At 35.3% G+C, this 12,648-nt stretch overlaps 1 protein-coding gene across 2 annotated transcripts in view; it reads right to left on the bottom strand.

Annotated features, from left to right (window-relative positions):
- Positions 1–12,648, bottom strand: part of GPATCH2 (G-patch domain containing 2) — a 182,921-nt gene that overhangs the window by 71,551 nt on the left and 98,722 nt on the right. For both annotated transcript variants that reach the window (XM_058533694.1, XM_058533695.1), the window contains exon 6: positions 3,420–3,487. In XM_058533694.1, the coding sequence (XP_058389677.1) occupies positions 3,420–3,487 (68 nt within the window). The remainder of the gene's footprint in view (positions 1–3,419; positions 3,488–12,648) is intronic.

Genomic DNA, 12,648 nt, shown 5'->3' with positions numbered 1-12,648 from the left:
ATGCAGGCACCTTTAATTTACAGGCCACCATACTACAAGGAGCCATAGCCAGATCTGATTAAAATTTCATGTCACTCAGCAGTCCTGGATGAGATTTTGAGATAGATAAAGTAAAATTGAGATTCTGAAGTGGTCTCCTTTGGGAAAGGCAGGAAAGATATTCCACAAAGTATGTATGTACGGGAGAAGAGAGTGTGCAGGTGTTGAGATGTCAATGAGCCGAATATGACAAATTTTGTTAGCAGCTACCCAGCCGAAAGTATCCTCTTCTTACCCTTATTTTGTTAGGGGCAACTAAGTGTCAAACTCAAGTAATCAATCATGACTGATCTAAAACTCCGCTAGATACCCACTTTCCCAAACTCCCTTGAAACTACAGGTCACCAAGTAACCCAGTTCTGGCCAATGAGAATTAAGGGAAGGTGGGCGAGTGATTTTGAAAGGAATTTTGTTTCTTCTGGAGAGCTGCTAGCACTGTCCTTCCCTCTTCTTCCTGCCTTGAAAGCAGACATGATATGTGAAAGTATAGGCCTGCGGCAGTAAACATGAGGACATAAGAAAAAAAGATAAGGATGATACCATGCATTGAATTGAGTCTCCAAAAAAGGTATGTTGGTGTCCTAAGCCCCAGTAGCTCAGAATATGACCTTATTTTGAGATAGGGTCTTTAGAGAGGTAATCAACTTAAAATGAGGTCATTAGGGTAGGCCCTAATCCAACATGACCTTATAAAATGTCCTTATATATCTGTCTCTGTGTCTTTATAGAAAGGAGAACTTTGGACCCAGAAACAGATACATACACAGCGAAAACACCGTGCAGGCAGAGATCAGGGTGATGCAGCAGAGGCCAGAGAACAGCAAAGATTGCCAGCAAACCACAAGAAGTGAGGAGAGAGGTATAGAACAGATTCTCCCTCACAGCCCTCAGAAGGAACCCACTCTGCTGACACCTTGATCTTGGACTTCTAGCCTTCAGAACTGTGAGACAATAAATTTCTGTCGTTTAAGCCACCCAGTGTGTGGCGCTTTGTTATGGTAGCCCTGGGAGACTAATACAGATGATAAAGCAGGAAACAGAAATAGCTTGGCTCTTGATAATATCTTTAAGCCGCTAAACAAGCCCTGGAACTGCCTTCCTCCTGACTTCTTATGTGAGAAAAAAACCCAACAAAACCTTTCAGTTTAAGCTACTGTTAGTTTCGTATTCTGTTACTTGAACCTAGTACATTCTGATAAATAGATGGTTTTTAATACATCTTGAATAACAAACAGGATTTTGATAAATATGGGTAGGACGGAATGTATGAGCAGTATCCCAGGCTAAAGGGGGGAGGGAAGTAGGAGTTATATTCAGGGAACAGAGGCAGACCAGATAGCTGGACCATAGGTGTTAGGAGCGAGAGAGAAGGGATAAGGTGGAAAGGTAACTGGCGCCAGATTGTGGAGGGTGTTTAATGATATGCCAAGGAGTTTTCTCCACCAGCAAAAGGCAGTTCTGGAAGTTTTAAGTAGGGGAATAAAAGGATCAGAACTGAACTTGAGTAGTAGAAGTAAGTGGTATGTATAGTCATGTGTCACTTAACAACAGGGATACATTCTGAGAAATGTGTTGTTGGGCGATTTCGTTGTTGTATGAACATCACAGAGTGTACTTACAGAAACCTAGATGGTATAGCCTACTACACACCTAGGACATATGGTACCAATCTTATGGGACTACCATTGTACATGCACTCCATTGTTGACCGAAACGTTGTTATGGGATGAGTGACTGTATTGAAATAGTGGGAGAACGGGGACAGTAAGATTCACTAGGGTCCTATAAGAATATAAAAGATAACAGAGCTTTAATTAAAATAATGGAGTAGGAAGTGGAAAAGATAGGGTCAGCATGAGATACTGAAGAAATTGGACCAGCAGCATGTAGGATGTGAGGGAGTAAAATGACGCCATTTTGGTCCCAAGTGTTGATAGAATGGTAATCAAACACATTGGGATAAACTAGGAAACTCTAAAAATAGTGACATTTGAGTTTCACCCCCAGAGAATCTTATTTAACTGATTGAGAACCACTTGGGAGACTGGTGTGGAAGAGACGTCAGGAGAAAACAACCAGGGTCATACATGCTAATTTGAGAAGCAATACTCAGTTGACATTATCCAATTTGTCCTATTTTAAATTTACACTTTCATGTCTTCATTCACTCCACAGCTATCTACTGTCCACAAGGCACTGCTAGCATAGGATTACAATGGTGATAATACCACGTCCTCAGAGCATTTACAGTCGTTACCAAATACAGTTTTTGGCTTAAAAATGGCTCAAATCTACTTGCTAGAGATTTGTTTTATATCAGAACAGAAAATTAAGAAGAAAATACACAAGTCTTTTGGTTGTCATTCTGAGATAATAAATGCTTTACTCTTTTTCTTTTTTCTTTCTGTTTGAGGGACAATAGACAGAAGGACAATAAAAATGAATGAAATAAGCTATTAAAAGGGAAGATTATGATATCATAATCTATAAAAATATCTATATAAAATAATAACCTCTCTAAATAAAAATATTTTGTATTACATAAGTTATATAATAATTTATATTAAATAAGCTATAGCTGAACAATAATTTCTGTTTTATATTTGTTAAGGAGTGGATTTAAAAAACAGGATCCAATGGATCCTAATAGGATTGCTTGCCAGAAAAAACTCATTCAACAATTAATTCATGTCTTTCCATACTTTATGGCCTTTCTCAAATTCAACCAACTTCACAGGAGACATGTGGTATTGAGCCACCATAGATAACGTATTTAAGCTATTCCAACAAAGATGTATTTGGAAATAGAATTAGCATCTATTCTATCTAGAATTCACTCAATAATTCACCCAAGTCAAAGCTCAACTGCTCAATTTTTGGAATCACTTAGTAAATTAGTCTCTTCCTTTTGTTGCTAAATGGAAATACATTCTGGTCCCTTCACAGCTCCTGTGGAGCAGGAGCAGAGAGTAGAGAAATAATGAGAAAAAAAATAATGAGAAAAAATGAAGTACTCTTCATTTTAGTGCTTTAGAAAGAGTTGGGGGCGGAAGGGAGTCAGGATGGAGGAGGAGGAGAGCTTGATGCTACTTAATGTGATGAACATTTAAATGTTTTAAGATAATATATGAATTTCAATAATGCATACATTTCAAATTTTATCACAAATAATAGAATATCTGTATTTAACAACCTTTATTCAAATTTCTGCCATGGGTTTCATTGAAATCGGTCCTGCACAACTGTCACTGGTGTATGATAGTTAGTCTTTCTTAAGAAAGAAACAAATTAAATCACCTTTACTAGCAATAGCTACCAATTTCCCCAAAGAGAGATGTGGAATACAGCAACAAGGTTATATGAGTACAGTGCCAACTCACTCGTGGTGATGAGAATCCGGGGAAAAGTGAACCATCCTCTTGTTACTGACGGGCCCAGGAGTGGTCACCTGCAAGGGAGAGTTAAAAAAACAAAAAATAAGTCACAGATGAGCTTCTAAAAAGACGGTGAATAATAGGGATATTTCCATTTGAGGGCATCCACTCTAAAATGGAGAATATAATATTAATTCTCAAAATGTAAGCAAAATCGCACAGTCCAAATGTATGATTTAATTCCTGGTAAGAATGCTCTACTTGTTTTGGTCTACTGTAGTTCCTCTGCTAGAATTTTAAGACTATTTTAAAAGTACCTCTATAATAGAAAAATGTTCTTTCTTAAGAACTAGACCACCAACTCTTATTTCCAAATACGAATCACCTGCACATATACTTAATCATAGATGAATAAAAAGAGGTTCACTTATTAGATTGGTGTTGAGCAAATGATATTTCCAAGGATCAATGTATTTGTAGTTAATTCCTAAATATAAATAACATGCATTATAACGTACACATTTAAATGCATATAAAAAGTTAAGTCAAGGAAGTAGTCACTAGTCCTTTTTACAGTTTTCCCAAAAAGTCAGGAATTATCTGTGTATTTATATAGAACAAAATGTAATTTCACCTAAAAGAACAATATTTTATTCCTCTATGTCTAAATAAAATTTAAAATCTGATAAAGAATTAAAGGTTCAAAATTGTTTTCATGGGGCTGGCCTGGTGGCGTAGTGGTTAAATTCGCGTGCTCTGCTTTGGTGGCCTGGGGTTCGCAGGTTCAGATCCCAGGCATGGACCTATACACGGCTCATCAAGCCATGCTATGGCAGTGTCCCATATATAAAATGGAGGAAGATGGGCACAGATGTTAGCTCAGGACTAATTTTCCTCAGCACAAAGAGGAAGATTGGCAACGGTTGTTAGCTCAGGGCCGATCTTGCTCACCAGAAAAAAAAAAAAAAATTGTTTTCATAATGTAACTTACTCCCATTTAAAAAAAATTTTCACAAGTTTCCTGTCTTATAGAGAGTTCTCAAAGGGAACGTAAGCAGCACCATACAAGAATGAATCTACCAACACAATTGACAAGACATAAACTTACAACAAAAGGTCTTAAGTTATGCTCTGTCATAATAAAAAAAAAATCTCTCTATAATTATAGAAGTGCCACTTAAAGTATAGAATCAAAAAAGGCATGATGAGGCAGAAAAATGCCCATGAAAAGAAACTAACATTTTCAAAAATTTATTTCTTCTTGTATAACCTGTGTAACAAGGATGCCAGTATACACTCTGAAATTCCAAGAAATGCAAAAATTGCAAATACGCACAGATGATGACATTAATAACCCTATGGTTTGAGCACCACAGGTAAACATGTGGCTCAACTCCAGGACCACATCCTGCATTCATCTTAAAATGAGGTTTTCACGCTATTCCAGTGGGTATCCCTGGAATACAGTAATCCATTTTCTCCACTGTGGCTATGAGAAAAGCCGACTGTGCCTATGTCATGCTTTGTTAGAGGTTCATGATCACATTATCTCATGGTGGACCTGACACTTTTATTCAGTTTACAGTATGTTCTATGTACAGGCAACTTATTTCCTTTGCCAGGGCTGCTGACAACCTTTTCCACACTATATTAATCTTGTTTACTGACTTTATCTTGGTACAAATATCAGAAAACTGAACTTTTTATCTCAGAGAAAGAATAAACAACATGTTGACAGAAGCAGAAGCTATTTTCGGGGCTAAAATTGCTTGTTTACCTGAAGCTATACTTATGGATAAATGTTTAAGTCTTGCTCTGGCTTGAAACACGTAATCTGAAATTTAATAAATGAAGAAATTTCACATACACCCATGTGATAAATTGCCTGATGAAAACAATGAAACTGAATAAAATAAAACAGAATTTGTAACTAATTTGTACCACAATACAAATGTAAGCTTTCACTCCAGTCAGAAATAATCATACTATGTATTTCTCACAAATCATATATATATATATATAAACTATAAGCTCAATTCAATTGCTGCAAATTAACTCACAAAAGATTTACAGTATGAAATGCAGATATTTAGATGACTTTATATATTTACCTAGTACATGGCCCGTTTTTTTTAAAAAAACAGAGGTGAATATCCTTTGCTGTTATTTCAAGTCAGTTTTTGTTTTACTTTTAAAGATATGCAAACAGGCATAATTTAGAATTTTTTTAAGTGAAATAAAACAACAGAGATCCATACATGATGATCTTCTTAGAGTCAATGTCCCTCAGGAGTAAAATGTTCTTCCAATGGGAACCTTTGGTACTTTAGTGACTAGACTCCCTGACTGAAAATCTGAGAATAGACCTTAACATAGAATTCAGCTTGTGGAAAGGAGTGTTTTACTGGAATTCCAGTGTATTTTAAACTTGAAAACATGTGTTTAACGTGACTGATTATTAGTAGATACTTCAAAGTATTATAAAATGTCAGGAAACATTCTTATAGAATTCTTTCAAAAATTTTATAATTCAGAGTTAGATAATCTTTATACATAAAAATAAAATGAAGCAATTTTAAACATTCAGATCAAAGTATTAATTTCTGGTAAACAATTAAGCATGGAGATTATTTTATTCTCCAAAAAATATGCCTTCCAGTTATTCCAGAAACGTCTTAGAAAGAAATCACAAACTAAAAACAACCAGATCTCTTTAAATATCCAATAAATATTCACATAGTGAAGTTTATTTGTTAGAAAAAGTAGATTTTATTCCACAAGATTAGATAGGGAACAGGTATTCTATTCTTCATGAGAAACAGTATATCCACAATAAATTCTTGTTATTTGTTAAAACTCTGGAGACAATCATTCATGCAATTAGCCAATATTTACCGATGATAATCTCAGACGTCACACTATATGCCCGGAATTCTTATGATTCATTTGTTAAATATTACTGCATCAATAGTGACTGCAATCGTAAATAAGTAGGTATATTTCTTTTCATCACCTATGTTTATTACACAAATTATTAAATTAAAAAAAAACTCAAAGATAGAAAGGAATGGATTGTCTTTAGATAACGTTGTTTATGTCTACTTCTGGCCTTTTTAGATTGTGAAATAAACTATAATGCTAAAAGACCACATGGGTCTTAGTTTTTGCTATTGTTATTTACAATCAAGTTATCAACCTCAGAAAATGGGAATGTAGTAGTATTAGATGAAAATTTAATAACAGATGTACAAGCACCACTATCAAAATTCATAAGGTCAATAAATATCAATATATGGGAAATTTAGCTAAATGATATCAATGACAAAATATCTATTTCTCAAGTTCATTAGATACATTAAAATAATTTATTCTTGCAGTCACTGACTTATTGACATCAATTTTATGATTTTTCTCAAAAGATAAACAGAACAGTTGGTTTTGTATTTCATTTCCATTTTGCTATTACCAAGCCCATACATTCCATCCCATTCCTCTACAACTAGATAGTTGACTACATTACTTCCCAAATCAGGTAAACTTATCCGAGACACAATGGTCTTATGGGATTAAGAAAGAGGTTGTTCAGTATGGATGGTCTCCTACTCATATTCTCAATGATTAAGATTCCTTCTGTAAATTAATGACGTTTTATGTCCTCATCTAAGTACAAGAAACCATTATCCTTTCTTCTCTCCCTCTAGTATAGCCATTCCCCTTCACCTTTGCTCTCATTTTCAATTATATTTTATTTGCTTTCCAAATGCTATTCTGCTTCAGTGCCCACACTGACGAACACTTAAAGTGGCAGGCTGTCATTCAAAAGAAGGCCTTTCCGTTTTGTAAAGACTGGCCAATCAAATCCGCCCAGCCTCCAGGCTATAGGGAGACATTGCTTGAGCCTCCCTGCCAGTTTGCCAAGACCCAGAAGTTTCCTGCTAGTGGAAGGACCATTATTAACTTGACTCAACTTCTTTGAAGAAAGAAACAAGCCTTTCAAGTTTAGCAGGCCCTGCATGAAGGCCCCCTGGTACCTTCCACAAACGTGTCAGTCAAATATTTGTGACAGATATTAAGGAAAACAACTCAACAAGAACAGGCTTAAAAATAGGACATTAAACCCTGGGGTTAGGAAGTCAGGGGAGGAGAGCAAAGAGGTGGACGGAAACTTATTATAGTTGCTAGTCTATATGTTTATCTTCATTAAAAAACAAGCCCAAGAAAATAATATTCTAAATGTTTTCCAGTAATTAATTTTAATTCATGGCTATTAAAATGAATGTGTGAAACATTTATCTTTTAACCCCATGCAGAAGAATAAAGGAAGATTCTCCAAAAGTATTTCAAACGAGGGCTCCTGAGTTTTCTGTTGGTGTTCTAACACGTTCTGTTACAAGTTAGTTGGGAGAATTAATAAAATATTTCATCGTGTCATCTATTCTCATATATAATATTACAGAATGGTACAATTTACAACAAGCACAATCTATTTGGGGATGGAAAACATTCAAGAAAATAACATTAAAATTACTTTTCAAGCAACACACATAAAAAAGTAAAAATTACTTTAGAATTAATTTTAAAGCAAATACAAAAAAATGACAATTCAGGTAGCATAAATGGATATCATTCACAAGATTAAAGGGAGACAAAGTAGTTATCTGATTTAGGAGGAATAAGGGGAAAAAAATCACCTCTGAGAAGGGAGTTGTATGCAATTTCTTTCTCCCTGCTCCAATCCATTTTACCAACTTGCCAAATTCAACTTTTTAAATTGCTGCTTTTCACATGTCAAGTTTCTCATTCCAGAGCCATCCCCAGCTCTACACTGAAAGTAAAACTAAAACTAATGAGGAATGCAATCAGAGCCCTCCCTAACCAGAGCCTTACTTCCTTTCCAATGTGATCCTTCTCTCCAGCTTCTTAGGCATAACTCATAGTTCCTTGTTCTGAACCCAAAACTGCCCTAACTTGACACAATTCAACAAATATTTACTAGTTACCTACTGTGTATACAAAATCATGCTTAAATTTACCATATGGTAAGTGGTATACGGTTCTGTTCAGTTGGGTGATTTTAGTTATATTGTTACATTCAGCTCATCTTTTTGATGTCATGATAAAGTCCCGAGTTAAGAAACTCCTCTAAATCCACAGTGTCTTTTTTTTTTGAGGAAGATTGGCCCTGAGCTAACATCTGTTGCCAATCTTCTTCTTTTTCTTTTTTCTCCCCAAAGCCCCAATACATAGTTGTATAGCCTAGTTGTAGATCCTTCTAGTTCTTCTATGTGGGAAGCTGCCTCAGCATGGCTTGATGAGCGGTGAGTAGGTCTGCGCCCAGGACCCGAACTGGCGAACCGGGCCGCCAAATGAGAATGCACAAACTCAACCACTATGCCACCGGCCGGCCCTTTAAGGTGTTTTTTTAAAGACTAAATGTATTAGTAAATAATTCATGTGATAATTCAGATTTTGCCTTCATTTGTCTAGATTTCTATTAAGGTAAAATGTGGATTTATATAGCAGACCAGGAAAAATCCTCTTCACTGGCTACAAGAAACTAAAAAGTAATAGTGGCATGCAGAATGCCTGATGTGTGCCTGGTAAGATGTCAGATGTTAGGGACGGGTCACTATAAGACCTTACCTACCAGGAGTTTTTAGCTTTAGACAATGTCCTCCTGGAAGGAATATTCAGGAAGGAAGACAAACCATTTCTGAGAACAAATGAACTACGTGAGATTTAAAAAACTGTTGTACTAAATTTACAGTATAACTTAGTTTTCAAACTAAGAAAATGCCTCGAAGTTTGGGATTTTATAAAACCTAATAACATTACAGAAATACACACCAACTTCTTATCATCATTCATATCTTTAAATATACTAATATTCACAAACAATCTTGCTCTTATCAGAAGAGCTCACATAAATACATCTTTTAGAGGAAAAAGCTCTTATTAGGATTACGATCTATGTGGCATCTACTATTCATAACTTTCATGCTTGCTAAATTATCTTGTAGTGGATATAACACAGGGGGTGAATCTGATGATTTTTCCGTTTGTCAAGGTTAAGAGTTCCACACCGTTGCACTGTTTCTACTATGCAATTTTTTTTTTTGGTGAGGAAGACTGGCCCTGAGCTAACATCTGTGCCAATCTTCCTCCATTTTGTATGTGGGTCGCCACCACAGCATGGCTTGATGAGTGGTGTAGGTTTGTGCCTGGGATCCAAACCCGCAAACACGGACTGCTGAAGCAGAGTTTGCTGAACTTAACCACTACACCACTGGGCCGGTCCCTTTACTACACAATTTTTAATACTTGGAAGGATGTAAGCATGAATAAGCCAACAAAGAAAGATAAAGGATGTTATCATCGTGAGTGATGATAACAACCACCCAAGATACATCAAGAATTAATACAATAAGTAGAAGTATTATTATTGTCATTAATGATAACACTCTTATTCTTTATAGCACTTGCTGGTTTATGAGGTGTTTTCACAAGCAAGATGGCTAGAGTGAAGACACAAGATTATTCCCAAATCCTAGATTAGGAAACTAACACTGAGGTGAGGGTCACATGCCCCAGATCACAAAGACTGAACAGAGCTGGAATTGAACCCAAGTTGCCCTATGCACAACCTACTATGTTTCCCTCTATAGGGGGCTACACAAGGGAGACAATACACCAAAACAAGTGACTTCTGTATTTGGGGATTTGCCACAGGACACACTGGCCTGAATCTAGAATATACTCTTGGAAAATCTCCAGCCTAGAATTATCATCCAAGGACACTCTGGTCCTTACTTGTGACTCCAGGGTAACCTATGGGGCTATTTTAAATATAGGCAAGAGTGAGCATGGAGGCTCAAACAGGGGTGTCAGCACGTGTTATGGACAGACTAACGAGAATAACAAACGGCTCCACTACTCGTCATTACAGCCAAACGAGTCAAGAATTGAAAAATGGTACTAGAAAGGAGTAAACATCTCAACATTCCATGATGAGAATATGTGAAGGAACTTGGAAAATTAGAGAACTTGGACTATTTTTCCTTCAAAACCAGATATCAATGTAAATGCGAGATTACATCTCCAAACCAGAAAAGTTTCATAAAGAATCAAAAAATCACAGGAAATAAAGCACATGAAGCCCAAGGCTTTCCTTTCAATTGGGGATTAGCCTTCCTAGCAGGAATCCTACATGTCAAAGGGGAGATGCTAACCTTTTCACTGTCAGCATCACATGGAGTAGTGAATGAAGACAGATTTCAGGTAATCTGGAAGTAATCTCAGTACGTTTTCAAGGAATAGTAGCACATATATTGCTCTAAAAGAATTGTCAAAATGCAAATTACACTAAACTGAGGAAGGTTTAGAAATATATATATATATATACACACACACACATCTATGTATATATATGACATTAGCAATTGTTATGTTTTTAATCTAAAACTAAATAATGTACTTATTTTAAATCTTCACTTTAAACAGTTTTTTTCCTGGTTAAAATAAGTCAGCATTAATAATTAAGAATTTAGAATTATTGGCCTATTAGGACAATAATACATACTTCTAATTATTAAGTGCATAAATTCTCATTTCTGGTATACACTAATAATGGATGATCTCAGCGCTTTAATAGAAAAGATTAATCACTACATAATTAAAAAACAAATACAGCAACAACTTTTTTCCATACTGCTCCATGGTAATAATTTTCTTTGAGTAAGAATCTAAAAATTAACCAGCTCAGAATGACGGCCAACAGCGATTAAAGTAAGACTTGCAGTGTGCCGCCCAGCTTCAGTAGCAAGCTGTGAGTGGCCCCTGCTGGCTGACCAAAGCCTTCCTAAATCACTCATTTCTGATGCGTGCAATACAATAAGTGTCAAGAAAATAAGCATAGGTCAACATATATTTATGCGAAATCCATTGTGCATAAAGCCCTGCTTTTTATAACAGTAAATGCCAAATTAATAAACAAAATGTGCATAAGATGGTGTAAAAAACTTTATAATTTCATTCCACTACAATATACTTAGATTATACTCAGAATCTATACATCTTCTAAAATTCTAATTTATATGCCACCATAGTATACATGTGGATTATCTTATTTAATTCATATAAAGCAATTCACATCTACATTTAAAAATAAATATTTTCTTAAGGTTCATTACACACACACACGCGCGCACACAAACTTTTCTCAAAATTCAGTGCATATTTCGGTTTGGCAAACTGACTTTGCAGGAAAATACAAAGAAAGACTGAATTAAAAATCTTTTAAAGAATTTGTGGTTTTAAAAGAGGCATTAATATTTCATATAAGGGGTTATGAAGATACTATCCTGGAACCATAGTAAGGCAATGCAATTTTAAAGATTTCTACATTAATCGCACCTGTGTTTGGGTAGAAGTAATTTTACACTCAAAACCTCAAACAGCAATTAAGAAGCTGAAACCTTACTAATATTAGGTAATGTTAATTCAGTCATCATAATAGAGAAGAACAAAATGTTTCCATTTTTGCTCAGCAGCTTTCTATTAATAAAAGTCTCCTGTGCATGGTAGAATTTGTGATTTTTTAATTTATCTCTTTAAACATACAATTATATATTTGATTCACTTCATACTCTACCCAATCTACCCACTTAAAATATACCCCGTTAAAAATTATTATCAAATATGCCTAATGATGTCAAAAGGTGACTACATTTATTTTAAAAACTTATTGTTCTCACATGTAACAATATTCCAGTATATTCCAACCCTCATTTCAGAATTCAGTCCCATTATCTTGCCCGCTTAAAACTGTTCACAGGGTTAGCGAGCTGACATATAAGATAACCCTCCATCTCACTAGACACCACTGGGATATGACACACTGACCCACTGTAAGCCCTTATTATTAGCCTGAAATATATAGGACATAATGTAGCTCCTGCCAAGGAATTTGTTTATAAAAATCCTTTTATCTTTCTGGACATTCAAAATGCTTTTAAAAGTAATGTTCAACTATTTAAGGAATTTCAGACAATAAATAAAAATTTTAATGGGTGTTTTGAAGCCTTCCTTCCCATCTCTAGCAATCCTGCAGAAATTAAAAAAAAAAAGTCCCATATATAGAAAGTAGATGCTAGAAAGTGTTTTCTCCTTGGAGCTTAGCTTATACAGAGTCTGTTATATAAAGGATAGAACTTAAAAAACAAAAAATATACTCAAT

Source organism: Diceros bicornis, chromosome 38 (genome assembly GCF_020826845.1).
Source record: "Diceros bicornis minor isolate mBicDic1 chromosome 38, mDicBic1.mat.cur, whole genome shotgun sequence".
Taxonomy (NCBI): domain Eukaryota; kingdom Metazoa; phylum Chordata; class Mammalia; order Perissodactyla; family Rhinocerotidae; genus Diceros; species Diceros bicornis.
The sequence above is the reverse complement of the archived record's forward strand: the minus strand, read 5'-3'. Positions and strand labels throughout refer to the sequence as shown.